Genomic DNA, 21,115 nt, shown 5'->3' with positions numbered 1-21,115 from the left:
TTTACATCTATAGAATGTTCAGTTGTCGTAAAGTTTGTGGTCGTTGATATTGGCTAAGACTAAGTGGTATGGGAGCACTTGTTCAGCTTGTAGGTGGTGGCAACTCTAGGATTCTTAGATGTGGTGATACGCATGTGTATCCATTCCTACGTTTTTAGGGAGAAATTCTTAGGTCTGGCCTTTGTTGGTTGTACCTTGCAATGGTCTTGTCGAAGCTTTTGCTTGATTTATGAGGATCCCGCCCTCGTTGGTGAAAACATATGAACTGGCCTTTACTGGTTGGAACATAGGAACGTTGATGCGTGAGCGTATCGTGTCCTCCTTGGAGGCGTTATTTTTAGAGTCTCATCGTGGTTCCAGTGTTGCCTTGTTAGTGGATGGATACGATGTCTCGGCTGGGTGCTTAAGGCTATTTTTGACATGATGGATGTCGTCATGTTTTTTTTCTTTGGTTGTGTACACTTTAGTTGTGTAGAGGCCAAAAGGTGTTGTCTTAGTGTGATCGTATCATCTTGATGTAATATTCTAAGTGCAATAAAATTTCCTTTTGCAAAAATAGGCTCATTGAAACGATAACCGTTAGATATCCAATTTTAGCATCCTAGAACTCTAGTTTATGGAACTATGAACACATTCTTGTCCTTAGTTATGCGACAAGGGTGACACATCATTTGTAACACACAATTGCCGATAACCGATAACAAAAGTTAATGCATTAAAAGCTCAATGAAACTGTATAAGAACGTCGAGGCCGACGTTCTTAACAAGGCCGATGTTTTTCCTCAGTTTTTCTGAAGTTATATAACTTGATAGATATCCAATTTTAGCTAAGAAATCTAGTTTGTCAAAAAAATGTCATGTTTTGGCTAAGAAATCATAACTCTAGCCTTATCAACTAAGAATATGTTCTTGATGGTAGGCGCGCGACAAGGATGCCACATCATTTAGATATGTGATTGCTGGTAACCGATAGCATAGAAGTTCACTGATTGTAGACGTAGCACAATTGTAAGGACAATACTATATATGCCAATGCAACCAAATTTTTAGGAAAAAATGTTCGGTGACTAGCTTAGTGGTGAAGATCCACCTTTCCAACCTTATTTTAGTGCTAAGCCAGGAGTGGTTTTTTATATGCTTCCATATGATGTGAATAGGAGTTTTTGTGACAGTTTTTAATGAGATCTTGTAATATTCTTATTCTAAATTCTAAATTTTTCGTTAGCCAAAGATAGAGAAAGAGATCGGCTATCTAGAGTATGCACATGATATAGAGAAGTTGAAGGTGAAAAGATGTAGAAAACATTTTTTTATTTAGTGACACTTTAAGTTATGTGTTTAGAAAGTTAACTAAAAAAAGACTCGGAGAAGTTCTAGCTCAACTTTACCTCCATTATACCAGATGTGTTGCGAGCTTAAAATCTTGCAATATGTAATGTGTAGACTGTAGCTATATACTAGGTTGTTCGTTTCGGATTAAAAAAAAACACTGTAAAATCAAGCGAACACCCTTATATGTTTCTCTCCGTATGTCTCATCCTAGCTACCAATGAAATGATGGAATCCAACCTACTGCGCCACAGTTTGTAGCCTTAAATTCCCCTCTGACCCTTATGAACAAGTGGAAGTTTCTTCTTCAAATAGTACACACTACTAGCAACTATCGTTGCGTTGACCGAGGTAACATGGACTCGCTCCCTCACATGCACCGCCACGAACGCATTTATATATTTGACTCGCGTGTCCCGTTGTTAGTCAGCTCAGCCCATGCCAAATACTCCTCTACTAGACGGGAGACAGTTTCAAACGCTCACATGCACCCGATCTACCGCCAATCGCCGTCAAGGAATTTTAGTTAAAATATGTTAAAAAAATTATATGGCCAGATCGCGAATGTGTATTAAATATGTTAAAAAATGGGCACAGTTCCTGTTGTGTACTAGATCTCACGTGTCGCGTGTTGCAACCTTAAAAATGTCAATGGCTGCCAGCTAATAAATCAATCGCGTTACCTCTCACGCTAGCTCTGCTGGATACCTGCTTCTGCTTGTAAGAAAAGGTCGAGCTTTCATGGAACTTGACACATATTTTCCGGAAGAAAAAAGAAAACCCTACAAGCTTCCTCGCTCACACGAACAGAAGATTCTGGGTGGAAGATTGGCCCCAGGCAGATAGCAGAAAAGACAAAACACTCATTGCCGAGAATTATCTACAGATTTTACGGACTGCAGCACAGCAATGAGCCAATGAGTACAATAGCAACTTTACAAAGCGAAAGAAAACCACATAAAGATGCAGCTTATGAAAGTAAAAGAAAAAGAAACACGATATAATGGGTGGGTCCACGACTCCTTGGCCCTGAGGCTGGCTCCAACAAGGTCCCCTAAAGGGTTCTCTACCCTAAATGTAGAGGACCAAACGGTCCTCTAAGCTCTCCAACAACGTCCTCTAAACGATCTTTTAAATTTAGAGGACGCTGATGGATTCTCTATATATAGAGTTTCTCTAAACGATCCTCTATTCATTTGACTACTTTAAATAATCGGTTTAGCAAAACTAAAATATGTACAATATATTTGAGAGTATGATAAATACGTATGTACAAAAAATAAAATTTAAAAATGTATTTAATATGGGTATTTGAGTATAGAGAACGTGATTTAGAGGACGTTGTTGGAGATAAATGAGATATAGAGGATGAAATCTTTTAGAGGGGACTGTAAAGGACATATATAGAGGATGAATATAGAGGACGTTGCTGGAGACAGCCTCACTCTCTTCATTCATGCAAATTTCTGGAAAAAGACTAAGGTTTGGAATAGCTTTAGCTCTAGAAAATTTGGTAAAGTTGATGGAGCAGATTATTATGTGTTCTAGAAAATCGTAGAACTAGATCCGTAAGCCTTTAAAATACATTTAAATAAATTATTTTGTTTATTATTTAGATTAAAAATATTTTTAAAACTATTTAAATTGATATTATAATTATAAACTATAGTTCCACACTGAAGCTGGAACCTGGAGTCATCCTAAATACCCTCTTAATAATGCAAAACATATATATATATATATTCAAATTCATACGAAGAAATATCTGAACAAGAGTTTTATGTAGAAGCTGGTATTATGAACCAGCTGTTTGCTTCAGATTAAAGTCAGTTGTTCGGTCTGCTGTAGCTATAATCTATAGAGACAAAACACCGTAGAATCAGTAGAAGTCGGTATAAATTAAGGCCAATCGAATAAGCTGATTAAAGATACGGAGTAAGTAAAACATGAGCACCACACATGAAAAAGAAAAAATATATATGGACACAACTGGACAATTATTCTATTCTGCAACTGCAGTCTCAAAAATGTATTTATTTATGTACAACCACGTAAACCAAGCATATGGAGCCTATTTTCCACACAAGAATGACTCACTAATGAAAAATACCTACAAAACCACAAGATTCTCTATGCAGTCCGCCCATCCAATAATTGGGGTCCCGTGCTTGCTACGAAGGCAGTCCTAAAGGTGTTATCTACGCAAACTCGTTGAACACTTGTGCTCCTCTGGCGACCTTGATGAAGACGTCCTCTAAGGTCGTGTCGACCAGTCCCCAGGCATGTATTGAGAGCCGGCGCTTCGCCTTCTCGACCATGTCAAAAACATGGGCTATTTTCACCTCTTGCTTCGGCAGCTCGAATTTCTGAGTTCCAGATAGATGGTAGATCTTGTTTGCGCTGGGCGAGAACTGACGCACTAGATGTTCAACCTCCATCTCTTGGTCTGGGGGTGTTGTCACTGTGAATATGTATGTCCCCCCATATCTAGCCTTTAGCTGCATTCCGTTCAAGGAACAAAGAAATTAAGAACTGGAACACATACTGTAGTGACTTTTGCGATTCAAGAAGGTGATGTACCTCTTTAGGGTTTCCAAGGCATTGGAAATCGCCATCAACAAAGATGCCAAGCCGGTCACACAATACCTCTGCCTCTTCCATTGAGTGAGCTGGCGGCATCACATTTAGTTACTTGCTCATTCACTAATCACTCTTCTTACATTCAGATGCAATAAATAAACGGAGTACGATTCTAGAATTTAGATACATGAGTGGATAGGAAAGGATCCTTACTAGTAAGAATAATTGCACGGTTTTTCTTGGCCTCCTTCACAACATTCCATAGGTTATTTCTTGATGCTGGGTCCATTCCTGTGCTTGGCTCATCCATGAAGACAACCTGATGAACATTTGTTAAGTTGCATAACCCATCTGGGGCTGGACAGCATTACATGAAATGACCAAAATTATAGAATCAAGAAAAAAAGGAAACTACTTTAGGGTCCCCAATCAATGAGATTGCCACGCTGAGCCTTCTTTTCATGCCTCCGCTGTATTTCTTCACTTGCTTATCACCAACATTACCATGAGATAGATTTACACTCTTCAGAGAGTGGTCAACAGCCTGGCAGTGGAAAAGTTCAGAGAAAATATGATTGTAACATGCTCTGAGATAGCTGGATAATTTCCAAAAAGAAAACTGAAGAGTAAATGACATAGCTTTTAGAACCGTTGAAAACCAAAAAGTGAATATAATGTTCAAACAGTGGTATCTGGATTGGATGTACCTTCATTAATGCAGAACCTTTAAGATTCTTCAACTTACCATAAAAGAAAAGATGTTCTTTTCCAGTCAGTGTTTCCCAAAGCAAGCTGCATTTAAGACAACACAAATTACCATGATTAAATAATATGAACCATGAAGCAAAACTTTTGGCCAGGTTAATACTAGACAAGAGTAAATACTTCTGTTGTGGGCACACTCCCATATTTGTATATATGTCACCCATGTCCATATTTATATCCATTCCGTGGACATAAGCAGTACCAGATGTAGGTTTAATGAGTCCAATCATCTAAGGGAAAAAATCAAGTTGCATTATAAGATAAAATACATTATGCACCTTTCGTTAAAAGAACGAAACAACATCCATTTTTCAATCGTACCATACCATATTAATGAAAGATGTTTTCCCGGCTCCATTTGGACCAAGCATTCCAAAGCACTGGCCCTTTTGAAGGACAAGAGATAAACCTCTAACAGCCAGCTTGTCAGGGTTTCCATCCCTTCCATGATAAACCTTCCTGAGGTTATCACAGATGATAGCTTGGTTTGCATTGGGATCTATCAAAAATTGCTCAACTACTTTTCTCTGAAATAGAATGTCAACGAATGAAATGTCATTCATATGTACTGTATGTAGAGAAGTATAAGAAATATCAGTGTGAGGGATAACCTACTTCTAGAGCAACATCAGATTTCTCCATATCGAGAATGACTTTGGAATCCTGTTGGACAAAGCTAGGTTCATGCAATGATGTTGCACATTTCTTCTGTAAACATCTGAAGCAGAAAAAAGGATTTTTCCTGACACCACCGCCTAGCAAAGAGGTTTGATCTAAATAGAATGCTAATATGAGCAGCACTGCCCATTCTACACTCATTACGATCATAACATCACGCATTCCATTGAGGGGATCTTTCAGACTTCTCCAGGTCATACCAGTAGTTCCTATACTGCTTCCCGAGAATGCATACTGACCAAGTTCATATAGGCCCCGATAGAGGGAAAATCCTGGGACAATCTCCATGACTAATGTCCAACCATCTGAGTGGAAAAGACAAAACTTGTAAGTTACAACTAAAATTATATGACTGAGACAAATCAAAATTAAGCTAGCAACTTACAGGGAAAAGTTTTGTCCTCAACAAAGAAACGGAAAAGAAATGCACCAAGTAAGCCAGAGCCAAATACATACATGTAGCCAATCACTGCAGAAGGAGCAAAATGAAATTCCCTCTGTCACTTTCAAAAAATAAAGTTCTGACTTGAAGGTAAAAGGTTTGAGTTATTAACCTGTGGCCATCTTGACAGACAAAAAGAAAGATGCCACAAAAAATGCAAGTGCAATCTGCAAATTTATACAGACGAAGAAAAAAACAGCTTGTATGCTATATTCATTTACTCTGAAAAAATTGAGACCTGAACAGAAGAAGGCTAGTCAAGACAATGAAGATTTATTTGCCACAACAGAATATTCATGAGTAACGTTGTAATACAATTACCAATCAAGGAGCCAAAAATCATAAAGAATAACATATAGACGATTGATAGAGCAAGGAAATAAGAATAAGATATCAGCCAGTAAGGCCCATCCTTCAGACCGTGCATTTTCATCATAATCCTTAGCTTCTGCTGCTTCTCATACACCAGATATGTCAACATAACCTAAGTTTAAAAATTAGTCAGATTGCAAGCTCTACTGATACTAACTGTTAGCATGTTAATGCGGTGTTTCCCACCCTACTTACAAAAACGCTACATCAATACATCTCATCATACTCACTGGGAAAAGAAGTTCGATGATCCATGTGAAGAATAAGACACTCAGAAGAGAAGACAGATCCAACTGAAAACTTGTCCCAACTTTGGGCATATCTTTTACAAACTCAAGTAGCATGTCTACCCCAGTCCCTTTGATTAATTTCAGATAAGCGTTGGATACCTGTAAGAAACAAAACATAAGCGGTCAGAAGTTCAGAACAGGTCCCATGTTTCAAAAGATACTGAATTAGTCAGAGATAAGATTACAACATACTGCATTCACCAAGCGTGGAACCCGCAATGTTGAGATAAATGAATATGCATTGTTATCATTGTAAGTAGAGTTGTACCAAACATTTACACCGAGGCCATACTGTGTTGTGCCCAAGAAGTCATAACCTGCAGAAATGAAGGCGATCATAAAGTATGCCAATACCATTTGTGTATGAATGATCTTTTTTGTGTCATTTTATATCAAAAACTGATATATAGTATTATAGTCAATAAGGTTACTGATTACATTGGCAGTATCCAAGGGTCCATTGGTTCGTGGGCTGTCATTTTTTATTTTTTTGCAAATTATCATTGACATATGAAGTCCTTCAAAATTCACATATAAAAGAATTGTAACATCAAGATATATAACCTGCAATAAATTCGTTTATTTGTCCTCCTCGTTGTCTATAACCCTTTAAAAATTCATGGTTGATAATTGATGCAGTTTCACGCCATAACGGAGCACCTTCAACACACTGTATATCTGGTTCATTTCAAGAGGGTGTCAAAGCTGCAGCATAAATTTTCAAAATGATAGACAACAATTTCTCAACTGTTGCCGTCAAGCAGGCTTCAGAAAATGTCCATATAGCACAAAATATAATCATGTATATAAATGCGTGCAATTTTTGAACGGGCAGCTAACTATTTGTTTCTTTTAATCATACTATAAAAAGAGTAGACCTAATGCCGAAGGCTCCCAGATGAGTGGGGTTTGGGGAAGGGATAAACTGAGGCAAGCTTTTTTTTCCCGCAAATGCCGAGAGACTGCTTCGATTCCGAGACCTAATAACTCTATGAGACAACTCTCACCACTGAACCAGACCTGCCCTTCAACGTGGCAACATGAAAGTGTAACACACATATATATAATGATGAGAGTTTGTACAAGCATCTGGCATGTTGTTATTAGTGTGCTCCTACCACCATCCAAATAAAAGGGCCATAGATTTGAGCCTATTTATGAGTGTTTTAGAGCAGTGTTTTAAATAGCAGGATAAGAGATTTATCCCCGCACTTCTCAAAATCGCAAATATCGGGATATATCGAGATATATTGGGATATATCGGGATATATCGTGTCAAATAGCATAACTTTTCACTGCTAAAAAGGCTATATTGGGATATATCGGCCGTTGTAACCGGATATTTAAAACCTTATTTCAGAGTAAGATCCATCATATGCTATAGCAGTACTAGTTCAAGATCAAACATGGAAACTTCACCAGTCCCTAGACTGAAGCTGCAAATTGTTTTTACATTTTCCAACCTAAAACCATCAACCAGCATTTTATGGAAAGATACTTATACTTACTGAGCTGAAAGGGTATGCCCCCAGTATTATATGTAATGGTCTGTGACATGACAGGTGTGCACTCAGGCTGGATCACATACAATGTACGACCAGAGAAAAATGCAGGCTCTAGCAACTGTGTGTACCATGGCTGTGTATCTGAGCCCTAGGACAAAATGAAGCCAACGATAACCACATAAACCAAAACATGAAGCAGCAAAATTTACAGGCGGGTTACTTGGTTGGTAATTGAGGGAGCTCACAGCGACTATCTTGGAGAAGAGATCCAGTAAATCTGTTGCATTCAAAGACGGAGAAAGGACAGGAAACAGCCCTCTTGATATAGCTGACATTTCGAAAACATTTACTCAAGGATTACGAACATAGTCACCAAAGTGTAAGCATTTCAAAGTGTGTTTTAACTGTACTATGACAAGCACATACCTTCTGCAACCGCTCTGTCCTTCCCAGTGACAAGGACAGTTGCAGGGCAAGACCAGGAGTCACGGCAAAATGGATCAGGCAAATCATTAAACGGTTGGGAGAACGTCCTTGCAGCCCGGAAATCAGCACGGGGGATCTGAATCAGGGCTGGCCACTGTGGCGGGCTGGGAATCGGACAGCTCCCCACCTGATCCAGCGTCGAGTACTGAATGCCACACTCTTTCCTTACGCACCTTCCGTTGGCACTGGTCTCGAGGCAGACGCAACCGCATTTGTACTTGGGCTTGTCAAGCTCGCTGTTGATGACGTTCTGGAGCACGATGAGAAGCACGCAAATCAGGATTGGGAAGAAAGTGATGCCGATGTTTGTCTTGAGGTTCCGTTTCTGCAATGAGGACAATATAAAAATCAGGCGCTGCCCATGGAGACGTAACGAGCTTTGGCTGTTTGGCATTGCTTCATGTAAAAAAACATATTATAAGCACTTCAGCACTTGTTAAGAAAAAAAACTTGGCCAGTGAAGGAATAATCGTCCTGCCGGTATAATGCCTAAGGTCGGGAGAGAATGACATTGTAACACGAGAGCGGATAAGGTACAACAAAGGTAGTTTTTAACCACACTAAAAAATTCGTCTCCCAGTGAAATCGAACTTTGGGTCTTCAAGGTGATATTTGGAGCTTTTAACCGCCAGGCTAGAGCAGCACTTGTTGCGAAACTGGTATCAAATGCAGAGCGTGCAATGCACTGGATAAATTCCAAAGAATAAAGGAAAACGAAAATTTAACTAGAATAATCTGTAGCATTTTTTGCTTGCCCACTGGGCATTTATCATGCTGATGTACCCTTTGCATTCACAGGAGAAGAAAGGCCAACACACCAAAGGCTACCTACCCGCCTTGGTTCACCTAAAACACCACGCACACAGATTGGACCCAACCCAGAGACAGAGACCGCACAAGATCCTCTGAAATCGAAACATATGAGACTCGAGCAGCTCTTTGCTGATCAAACAGGTGCTTCTATCCCCCTCAAGGTCCGCCAAAGGAAAATCCACGAGCACCTCGCAGGCGGGACGAGCTGAACTACGTCTATAGATTAAGTGGAAGGGAAGCGGGAAAAGATGAAGTGGGGGAAGAGCGGTGGTGCCTGTACCTGAACGCAGAGGTTCTTGCGGAGGAGGGCGTTGGCCTGCGTTGCGAAGCTCGCGGGACCCCTCGGGGAATCCATGGCCGGGCGGGCGGCGGCGAAGGAAGGAGAGCCGTGAAGACGTTCAGAAAAAAAAGGCGAATCCGGGTGTAGATGGAGACGTCAGGGGCGGATACGTTCCACTTTACCCGCTTTTATATGCTTTACCCCTCGACTCTTGCCTCCCGCCAAGCGGTTGAAATTCCACAAAACGAAACCCCGAAAACACCTCCACGTTCGGTTCGGTCTCGACATAGATAAACTCGAGGATAAGTGCAACCGAACAAGATTTTAGGGATAAGTGCACACTGTAATATTATTGGTGTTACAATAACTAAAACTTAGACATAACATTATGTATGTTACACGTAAAGTGCATCCACTAGGCTAAAATCTCAAAACAAGTTATTATGTGATGACTTGAAGTGCTTCTTAACCCTAAAACAGGGTACTTAACCAAGGGATAGAGGTGTGTAGGTGTGTGTGATACTAAATTAAGTATTATCTCAAAAGTTAGTGGAATGTTCATATGAGGCTAAACTTGGTGGATTTGAGTGGCACACAAACCCTAGAACACTCAAAACCCTAATAAGAGCCCTAGAAACCCTAATTTGTGATCTATGATATGCGATCAATTTCTATACACTTTTGGACCAAAGTGCATGTATCAAAGTGGTAGAGTATAAAAAACTAAGCAACTTTTACATTGGAAGATTTTCATGTGTAGTGGAACAAATTGGAGTAATTTGTAAAAAGCCCCAATGGCACCATATGGCCTAACTCTGAAAAACAGTGTGATTAGGTCAAGTTTGTGCCTTTGTATCTCTTAATCCATGAAGATTTTGCCCTAGGTCATTATAAAAAACTTGTAGAGCTATCTTAGTAGTTCAAGATTGATTAAGTGTCTAAGCCTTGGAGCTATATGGGAATTGGAGAAAAATGGACTAAAAGTCAGGTTGTTAGTCGGATCAGGCACTGAAGTTTGACTGACAGTGAACTCCGATGAACTTTGGAGCCAATTTGAGCTTGATCGGGTGAGCAAATGACCAGGGTTCCTATGACCGAATTGAAGCTGGTACATAGGTTAATAACTTTGATGTAATCCGGTCAATAGCTCATCACACAGAAATTTAAGAAAAACACCCCTGAACTTGCTCTGTCATGCGCACTGAAGGAAGTTTGCGATAGTATAGTAACTGAACAAGATCACTGATTCAATGAATCTCGTCGCCGGGAACCCACGCCGTGATTCACGCCGGCCGTGCGATTCGTGCTCTGTGGCACGCGGATAACGACTTGCGGTAAAAGATTTCGGCACGGGGATGAGCTTGGGCAATGTTACTGCTCAGTTCGCCGTACCCACTTGCGCAACGACGTGGCCGGACGGTCATCGTCGTGGTGATCACCGTTTATCGCGATTGCGCCACATCGTGACCCTTTCACCACATAGCTATGATCGTGGCAAGCTTAGAATTACCATCCTCGAGCCGTTGTATCAGTGAGTGCCACGATAGTTGCTCCGGTGACTCATTCTCCCATCACCGCGAGCACTTCTTCGTTCAAATTCGTCGTACTCGAGGTCACCCTCTATAAATTGAGTGTTCGGTCTGCTCCGCTAACTTTTTACGAAGCCAAAGCACCGCTCCTCGCCCATGATTAGCCACCGTAGCCCGCAAATTTGGATTTTCCCCCAAATCGGTCTGCAACGTCGCCGTGAGACACCCCACCGTGGCCAACCATCCTCAGGTCCGTTCATCCCCTTCTGTGTCGTGTTTAAGCATCCTTGACTATTAACGTTGCTCATCACCTAACCAATTGAATGCTACCGCACTGGATCATCGAGAACACCTTAGCCCGTCCTCGGTTTTCGTCGTTGTCGTGGGCAAGGGGATTTTAGGTTAGATTAGTCTAATTAGGGCATGGACTAGGCTCGCCTGGGATCGGGGATGCTGATCTGACGCTCGGTTTCGACAGTCGTCGCCATTTGAGGTGAGTCCCAGCGAGGGGGTGGTCGGTGGACGACGGCGTCGTCGCCAGGGACCCGGTTGGTGAAGAAATAGAAACCCAAGGGTTTAAGTGAACATGTCAGTGAGACATGTGAATAGGGTCTAGGGATTCTTTGCAGGATTTTCAAAAGGCCAAGGGCCTCTGTGCAAAGTCGCCAGCGCGGACGCGCGCGGGAGCTTTTCCCCGTTCGCAGGCTGACTTGGGCCGGATTCAGCCCATCGCTGTTCATTTTTTTCCTTTTCATTTTACTGCCAGATTAGAAAATGTGTAGAAAATAGTAGAAAAATGATAAAATTATAAGACCAATTTTTCCAGACTCCTAAAATCATCTAGTATTTAATAAAAATAGTTCCAAGATTTTTATCCCAAGCCTGGAATTATTTAGTATTTAAAGATGCTCAAACCAAGCCTTTTAGAATTTTAGAAATAATTTAGTAGCTCCAAAAATAGTAAAACTTTTTGGGTAGGCTTAGTATGATGATTGAAGACCTTGAGTGAAATTTGAAATGATTTGGACATTGTTTGGTCACAAACCCAATAACTAGCCTTCTAGAGTTAATTTACTTAACCCTAAAATAATATTAACATAGGAAGCCCTAGTAATTAGTAGGTACCGTGAAGGAAAGTTGTATTCAAGATACAACTTAGTATGTTTCTACTATGTAACTGCATATTCATAACATCACATAAGCATTCATGTACATGTACTGTCGTGTATAGAAAACGAGGAAGAGATTGTGGTTGAAGAAGAAGTTGTCACTCCAGCTGAGAATCCTCCAGCCGAGAATAACATATACTTTGACATCTGTGGAGTAGACCCGGAACCTCCTGCAACACAAGGCAAGCCCCGGTGCATTTACCCCTTTCCTTGTTGTTTTAAAATCTTTATCACCTTATATGATGCATTAGGTGATAGGAGTTGTGTGCTAAACAATTGATGCATTTCCTTCCTTAGAAAATTGGTCACCATTCCTTGATTCCATTTTATAAAAAGGATTTTTATGAGGCTTAGACTTGCTTTAGAGAACAAAATGTTTTGTTTTGAACAAAAGGTGATGCTTCACATGAGATGGGATTTTACAAAGAAAAGACTTGTGATGGTGAATCCATCATGGCAGTGATGGATTCAACATCTGAAAAGATGTACCTCTGCCAGGTACCAAAGTTTGGGTTTAAAATGATAAAGACAAGACCGAGTTTTCGAACCCATGTTGTATTAGTTGATGAAACAACCGAGTTCTGCTGTTTCTGCTCAAAGGTGGTGCCGAAGCAGGAGGAAGATCACTAAACTTGTTTGGGGGAGGGTGTTTTGCCTCCCAATAATGTAAATAATAAGTTCCACACTCAAACACCCGATTATGTAATAAATACCCTTTCTATATTTTGGTATGAATGTAAATTATATTATTGTAATCCTTTCTGCTCATTTTTTCTCCGATTTTGTGTAATGTCTGCGTGATGGGTTAAGCGCTCTTAGGCGATTTGATGAAGATACAGATAACCGAACTTGTCGAGTCATTATGCGCACCTGCATGACTGTCTGAGGTCCTTAGGATAAGGACATCTATAGGTGGGCCTACTACCTTGGGAGGTTCCGTCACACACATTGTCCACCATTTGCATGATGAAAGTAATAATGATGGTATTGATTTACCTTTTTTCATTTAAGATGTGTTTGGTGGATGTACAAGAAAAAATGGAAGAAGACGGCTACATTTTCTATAATGTTTAGATGAGAGTCACGTGGGGCAAGATGAACATCGAAGCAACTTTTGGTGGCAGCGTGATCCCAAAAAATTGAGGGGACGGTGTCGCCCCCGTCTCATCCTACTTTGATCTCAAACTAAACACATCTTTAGATTCGCATCCTTAGATTCGCATGAGACAAATTAAATCGGGTTAGCACTTCTTGACCTCACACATTAGCAGATTATAGCCTCTTTAATAGGGCTCTTACTTCTCTAAAAACATCTTTAGCTCTTCTGGCTTCTAGCTTTTCTAGATGAGCCAGAGTTGTTTGTGAAGTTGTTCGACTGCTTTTATAGCAGCGCCACTGCTCACTATTTATACAATGTTTTGTATATGCACATGTCAGCAATAGCAGCTCGAGCGACTAGCTTAAAGCCAGCTGAACAACTTGTGTAATTCGTTTGGCAAAACAACTTACCTTATATTTCTTTCGAATGGTGTATGAGAAAAGTATAGGACAAGTCAGTAAAACCACGTTGGTTATGTTCCTAAAAAGGGTAAGAATGATGTTGCAAAGCAAAATTCCATATTTATGAAGGAATGTGACAAAATGTGTCACAAGCGCCACAAGAAGGGACATATCAAGAAAAATTGTCATAAGTCCAAGAATGTATCCTCCATGCATCTTGATCATTGCTATGTCCTTACTCATAATGCAAATGGGATGCTAAATTTGTTGGTACCTCAATTGTTGGCAATAAAAAGAAAGCCATTTGGGTGTCAAATACCTTAGTCACTAACATCCAAGGGTCCAAACAAGTTTGGGTACCTAAAAGAGATTGATTTCCTTTTTGTAGGTGAACTGCAAGGCGTGAGGGAATCATTGAGTGTTGGATAGTGGGTGCACTCAACACATGACCGGGGATATGAGGATGTTCACCCAAATGAGTGAGAAAGGTTGCTTGAATTATGATAGCATCACATTTGAAGACAATCACAAAGGAAAGGTCAAAGATTTAGGTAAAATTGCTATCTCAAATGATCATTCCATATCAAATGTGCTTTTGGTTGAGTCTCTATATTTCAATTTGCTATTCGTAGCTTATGTGATTTAGGATTTAGTTCCAATTTTACCGTTGATGATGTTCTTATCTCTAGTGTTGATGGTAGCAATCTTATGTTTAAAGGTTTTAGATATGAAAATGTTTATCTTGTTGATTTTTCATCTAGTGAGGTAAAGCTTACAACTTGTCTATTTTGTAGGGCTTTACTAGGTTGGTTATGGCATAAAAGACTTGGTCATATTGGTATGAAACAATTCAATCAATTAATCAAACATGACTTAGTCCGTGACTCGAAAGATGTGAAATTTCAAAAGAACAAATTATGTAGCTCTTGTCAAGCCGGGAAGCAATGGCAAATACACATCCACATAAGAGTCAAATGTTAATTCATTGACCATTGAAATTACTTCATATGGATCTTTTTGGACCAACATGTTTTGTAAGTATTGGTGGTAATTCTTATTTCCTTTCCATTGTGGATGACTATTCAAGATTCACTTGGGTTTATTTTCTTTGTTATAAGTCTAATGTATTTGAAACATTCAAGTCGTTTGCTATATTGGCCCAAAATCAATTTGAATTTGATGACAAGAAAGGTAGAAGTGATAATGGGTCAAAATTCAAAAATCATAGAATTGATGAATATTGTGATGACAAGGGAATTAAACATGAATTTTCTTCCAAGTATACACTAGAACAAAATGGTTTTGTTGAAAGGAAGATTAGGACTCTAATTGATATGGCTAGGTCAATGCTAGCAGAATATAATGTGTCGGATTCTTATTGTACCGAAGCCATAAATACTTTTCATGCATCAAATAAGCTATACTATCACAAGCTCTTGAAGAAAACTCCATATGAATAACTTATTGGTAGAAAGCCAAACATCTCATACTTCAGAGTATTCGGTTGCAAATGCTATATTCTAAGAAAAGGAAGTCGACTCTCTAAATTTGAGAAGTGTGATGATGGTTTTTTTCTTGGATATTCATCAAATAGCAAGGCTTATAGAGTATTCATAAAACTCATGGTATTACTGAACAATCTTATGATGTTGAGTTTGATGAAATAAATGGATCTCAGATGAACATGACAATCTTGATGATGTTGGTGAAATTCAATTGAAGAATGCTATGAAGACTATGGAAATTGGTGAAATAAAGCCAAAAAAAGATGATAATGATAGTGTGGTGGTTATTCCATCCTCTTCAACTTTAAATGAGAAAATTCACCAAAGCCAACAAAAAATGAAGGTGGAGATGCTAATGATCAAGATACTTCAAGTCATTCGGTTCCTCCTCAAACATTTACAAGTGATTCTCAAATTGTATCAAGAATCCATCATTCTATTATAAAAGATCACCCAGTGGATCAAATTGTGGGTGACATAAGTAAGGGTGTTCAAATTTGGTCCTCTATTGCTTCATTTTGTGAACATTTCTCTTTTGTATCTTGTATTGAACCTAACCGTGTAGATGAAGCACTACTTGATGTTGATTGGGTAAATGCAATGCATGAGGAATTAAATAATTTCACTTGTAATGAAGTTTGGGAGCTTGTTGAGAGACCCAAGAACCACAATGTTATTGGTACCAAATGGGTGTTTCGCAACAAGCATAATGAAGATGGAATGGTAGTAAGGAATAAAGCAAAACTAGTGCCACAAGGATATAGACAAATCGAAGGATTGGATTTCAGTGAGACATTTGCTCCCGAGGCAAGATTGGAGGCAATCCATATTATTCTCACTTATGCTTGTGCCCACAACTTAAAACTCTACAAAATGGATGTGAAGAGTGCTTTTCTAAATGGTAAGATTAGTGAACTAGTGTATGTGGAACAACCTCCCGGTTTTGAGGACCCCAAAAGGCCTAACCACATGTATAAGCTTTCTAAATCTCTCTATGGGCTTAAGCAAGCTCCACGCGATTGGGATGAGAGGCTTAGGGATTTCTTACTTTCCAAAGACTTCAAAATTGAGAAGGTTGACACTACTCTATTCACTAAGAGAATTGGTAAAGGGTTATTTGTTTGTCAAATTTATGTTCATGATATTATTTTTGGATCTACTAATGAGTTGTTTTGTGAGGAGTTTGGCAAAATGATGTCAAAACAATTTGAAATATCAATGATAGGAGAATTGAGCTTCTTTCTAGGTCTTCAAATCAAACAATTGAAAGATGGAATTTTTGTGAGCCAAACCAAGTATTTGAAGGACATGCTCAAGAAATTTGGCCTAGAGGATGTGAAACCAATCATGACTCCTATGGCTACAAATGTACATCTTGATTTAGATGAGGGACGTACAATTATTTATGGTAGTTTACTTTACATTACTGCATCTAGGCCTGATGTTATGTTTAGTGTATGCATGTGTGCTCGATTTCAAGCATCACCTACAGAAGTTCACTCGAAAGCCGCATAAAGAATTCTAAGATATTTGAAGCATACCCCCAACATTGGTCTATGGTATTCCAAGGGTGCTCATTTTGAATTAATGGGATATTTAGATTTAGATTATTCGTGTTGCAAGGTTGATAGGAAGAGTACCTCCAGTTGTTGTCAATTTCTTGGAAGGTCTCTAGTCCCATGGTTCTCTGAGAAGCAAAACTCAGTGGCTCTCTCTACCGCTAAGGCAGAATATATTTCGGCTAGAAATTGTTGTGCTCAACTTTTGTGGATGAAGCAAACACTATTAGACTATGAGGTTCCCTTCAAGAATGTGCCTCTAATATGTGATAATAAGAGTACCATAAAATTGGCTACAAATCCAGTCCAACACTCAAGAATGAAGCATATTGATATAAGGCATCAATTCTTTAGAGATCATGTTGGCAAAGGGGATATCTCAATTTGTTCAATTAGGACGAATGATCAATTGGCGGATATCTTTACAAAACCTTTGGATGAATCATGGTTTTGCAAGTTGTGGAGTGAAATGAATGTGATTGATCTCTCAAACGTGGCTTGAAGTTGAGTACACATATGTAGTGGTACATTTGGTCTCTAGTGTGTCCCTCTAAGTTATTTATTGCTTATTTTCGTGATTTTTTGATTCATGTATGATCTTATGTGGTTTATGTGAAAATGTTGGTTACCCTAGTATATTATATGTTTATGTATGCATACTAACCCTTGAATGAGTAAAAATTGTTCATATTTGAGCAAAGAAATCCATTTGAAATTTAGAATTAGAAAATGGGCAGAATTCAGAAAGTTGAAGTGTCAGGTCGCGGATGTCTAGGTTTAGGGTTTAGGGTTTAACAAAGAGTTTGACTAGTGCACGGACTGTTCGGGAGTTTCCATGGAATTCAACAACCATGTCATCATCTCGGTATTCCAGGTTCTATGAATTTTCTTGAAACTATTCAAGTATTGGGGATTTCTAGGGTTTTCTCTCTGATCTGAAAATGGGAAGTGGATTTATCAAATTAATCGGTGGAATTGGTTGTGATATTCATTTTGAACCTTTTGCTAAAGTTTGACATCTTTTGGTTGGATAAACTTGGCAAATCAATGAATCAATTGTTTGGGGGCGGCTAGGGATTTCAAAATCACCTCTGCAGGACTCGCAAACCGTCCGCGAGGGTGGCGCGGACCGTCTGGCCCCCTATCGTGAATTTGTGACTTCATTCAATATCATAATTATTGGGTACTCTTTCACATATATTGCAATAGTCTGGGTGGTCTTAAGAAGAAGTTGGCAAGACATTTCTAGTCTAAGCGCCCCTGTGCAGATGAGGCAGACTACGTTCCTACCACTGACTCTGAGGCCCAATCCTCAGCTATTGGTAGTGTTTCCATGAACACTGAGGATGCACCTCACAGCCATCCAAATTTTTGTACTGACAACATTGGATGGACTTTTGCTAAGAGAAGATTTTCTATGGCAGAGTACAGCTCTCTGAGGACGGTTAATTAATACACTCTGTTGGTCACTTGTTCTCAACTGTTGTGAATCAAGAACAAGGCAACACATTTGTTAAATGTTAAGGACCTTCGTCCTTCGAAGCATTATCTCCTTTCGGATATAATGATCTTCAGACGAAGGTCATGAAGATCATGTTTTCATCATTCATACCAATAGGGATTTAAATACACGAGATGTGATGTCCAGACACATATTTATTCCATAATAGATGTATAAACATTATCAAAATTTATATTACAATGATACCTTCGTCTTGTTTGAAGGTGATGACGCGAGGACAATTACAATTCAGTATGAACAGTACGGGGGTACTGTTCACCTATTTATAGGCACGGGACATAGCCCGAGTAAAAATACATTTATGACCTTAACATGTACACATGACCTTAATACAAAACATCAGGGATTAACTAGTCTTTTCATCTTCGACTCGGCATCATGTTTGACCTTCGTCGCCACCTTAAGTCGAAGCTGTCGTCCTTCTTCTGTAGCTTCGACATTCGATGTTGTCGCTTACAGACAATATCTTCATCTTGAGGACCTTCAGTAGAGAAGAAGACCCCCAACACACTCTACCTAATGATATCCACACTCAGTATTTTCACACTCAGTTACATTTTGATGTCTTCTGGGGACTCTCATGGACACTAATTTTCACAAGCATCGAGTCATTGACTAGGAATACATGTAGGGTCAGTCTGTGATGGAAGGGTTAATTCCAAATTTCTAGGCTTGTGTTATGTATGCTTTTCGGGGAAGAGGACTAACTATAGTGAGATGGCTGTCAAACAATTTCTTGCTACTATAGAGATTGACATTGAAGCTTAGTTAATTGTTTGGATGACTCGATTTAAGAGGTATGTGGCAACTTTTGCTGAGTTTTCCACTGCAAATAGTCTTGATTATGATGTGATCACAGCAGGTGTTGATCTATATAATGAGGCCAACTTTGAAGATTATGTACATTATTATGAGCTTATGAGGCTAAGCATTCATAGAAAAGTTGGAGAGACTCTAGGACTCAGGCACCATCCAGTAGTGATCAATAAGATTGCCAGAGTCACAATACGTCCCAAGAATGGGGACAAGAGCAAAATCAGAGATAAATTCTGGAACGCTATTGATCATGTGATGAAGGGAGAAGTGATGAATGTAGTCTTGTTTATGATGAGCCAACTCCATGACCTTAAAATTGACAAGAACTAGAACTTGACCTATGCTCCATACATTATGGTTCTTATCCTTGCAAAGACCAAATTTGAGGACCGTTGTGAGATACCTCACACTCCTTTCAGGCCTTTCAAAAATGAGACTGGATTCCTCACTAGGCCTCTAACTCCCTTCCCCGATGATGAGGGAGCAGTTGGGGATGATGAAGAAGTTGATCCTAAAGCAAATCCAGTTCAGCAGATGCCTCCTCCTCCACCTCGTCCTCAGCATGGGTAGTACTTGTAGCCTAGCCCAAGATATTTTGATCCTTATTTCCATCAGATGCAGCAAGGGCTCTAGATTCATGTGGACATCCAATATCATGGAATGATGACCCACGTTGATAATAGATTTTAGGGCCTGGATAATAGAATGGATGCTCTGCAGACTCATGTGGATGGCCAGTACTTAGGAATGACCTCAAGGCTTTGCTCTAGCGAGTATCAGTTTGATGGGATGATCTTTGAGTTCACTGGGCTTTGTGATCACATTCGTGAGAATGTTCATGATCCACTCATGTCAAGAATGAACAACAAGCAACAAAATTTTCAGGATAACATGGGTGCATTATCTAGTCATTTCAAGACTCTATCCACTAGTGATAGCATCCATGCACTTGATCAGAGGCAACATCTGCTCTAGAATGAATTTAGTCAATTCACCTCGATCTTTGACAGTTTCAGCGCTCATTACTACACTGTGTACCCGCGTCCTCCACCTAGTGGTCAGTGAGGCTCTCCTCTATGGCAATTGATGCCAAAGGGGGAGAGAGATTCAAGGAAGATGGGGGAGATGTCGAAGTCAGGATGAGCTCACTTTTGGACATTGAACTATGTTTATGCATACACATGTTTACTTTTATGTCTTATGTTTATGCACTCACGTTTGTCATTGAACTATGTCTGCGAGAAGTCTTTGTGTGGACTATGTCGGATGCACACTACTTATGATTTCGAACTATGTATGTTTCTTTTATATTTATGAGTTCGCAGTAATAAGTGTTTGGTTGATCGAGGGGTGATGAATGAGTAATGATTATTTCATATTGTATTATCTCTATATGCCTCCATGACCATAATTGTAGGAAATCTCCACCTTAACTCCAATATATTATTTGTGTAATCTTCAACTGGGCATATCATGCACAAATGTAGGGGGAGCTTTTCCTATACGTTGAGTTTTGACTTGATTTGTCTATTTCTAAGATGCAACTTCAAAGCAAGATAAGTCACTCAAAACTCACCCCTAAAATTATTCTTATACCTAGTGTATGAGAAAGATTTAAAATCGAAATAATATTTACATGAATTGTGCAGTGTTGTCATCAATTACCAAAAAGGGAGAGATTGTGAATCAACTAGGCCTCTTAGTGATGTTTTGGTAATTAATGATAAATATATGTGGACTAACAATTCTTGGAGAAATAAGAATGCAGGTTAGACCATAGATAAAAAGGGCTTTATCGAAAGTCTTGGAGACTTAAAACATTGGTTGTGGATCGGGTGAAGGCAAAGGTATAACATAGGTTTTGTTTTTGCCGGTGACGAGGTGTTTAAAGAAGAAATTGACCGGATTAGTAGGCTAGATAGCCATACTATCAAGAGGGGTCAATGACACTTATATGGGTAAAACTTAGTGCCTC

The 21,115-nt window shown here is 39.4% G+C and overlaps 1 protein-coding gene across 8 annotated transcripts; it reads right to left on the bottom strand.

Moving 5' to 3' along the window:
* Positions 1 to 3,289: 3,289 nt before the first annotated feature.
* LOC103632635 (ABC transporter A family member 7) lies at positions 3,290 to 9,807 on the bottom strand. Of its 8 annotated transcripts, none has more exons than XM_008654382.3 (18): positions 9,541 to 9,807; positions 8,388 to 8,772; positions 8,207 to 8,289; positions 7,965 to 8,109; positions 7,021 to 7,134; positions 6,649 to 6,773; positions 6,397 to 6,555; positions 6,116 to 6,278; positions 5,907 to 6,032; positions 5,738 to 5,821; positions 5,290 to 5,657; positions 5,001 to 5,201; positions 4,795 to 4,904; positions 4,617 to 4,701; positions 4,325 to 4,453; positions 4,123 to 4,228; positions 3,910 to 3,998; positions 3,290 to 3,827 (listed from the first exon to the last, which is right to left on the bottom strand). In XM_008654382.3, the coding sequence occupies exons 1-18, from the start codon at positions 9,613 to 9,615 to the stop codon at positions 3,528 to 3,530; spliced, it is 2,847 nt and encodes a 948-aa protein (XP_008652604.1). In that variant the 5' UTR covers positions 9,616 to 9,807; the 3' UTR covers positions 3,290 to 3,527. The 8 variants fall into 8 exon arrangements, 7 of the variants coding, with proteins under 7 accessions (XP_008652604.1, XP_035816871.1, XP_008652603.1 ...); XM_035960978.1 differs by having other exon boundaries at positions 7,965 to 8,102; positions 9,541 to 9,685; XM_008654381.4 differs by having other exon boundaries at positions 4,617 to 4,904; positions 9,541 to 9,794.
* Between the last annotated feature and the right edge of the window lie 11,308 nt (positions 9,808 to 21,115).

Source organism: Zea mays, chromosome 7 (assembly GCF_902167145.1).
Source record: "Zea mays cultivar B73 chromosome 7, Zm-B73-REFERENCE-NAM-5.0, whole genome shotgun sequence".
Taxonomy (NCBI): domain Eukaryota; kingdom Viridiplantae; phylum Streptophyta; class Magnoliopsida; order Poales; family Poaceae; genus Zea; species Zea mays.
Note: the sequence above shows the minus strand (reverse complement) of the source record. Positions and strands in the feature narration are given on the sequence as shown.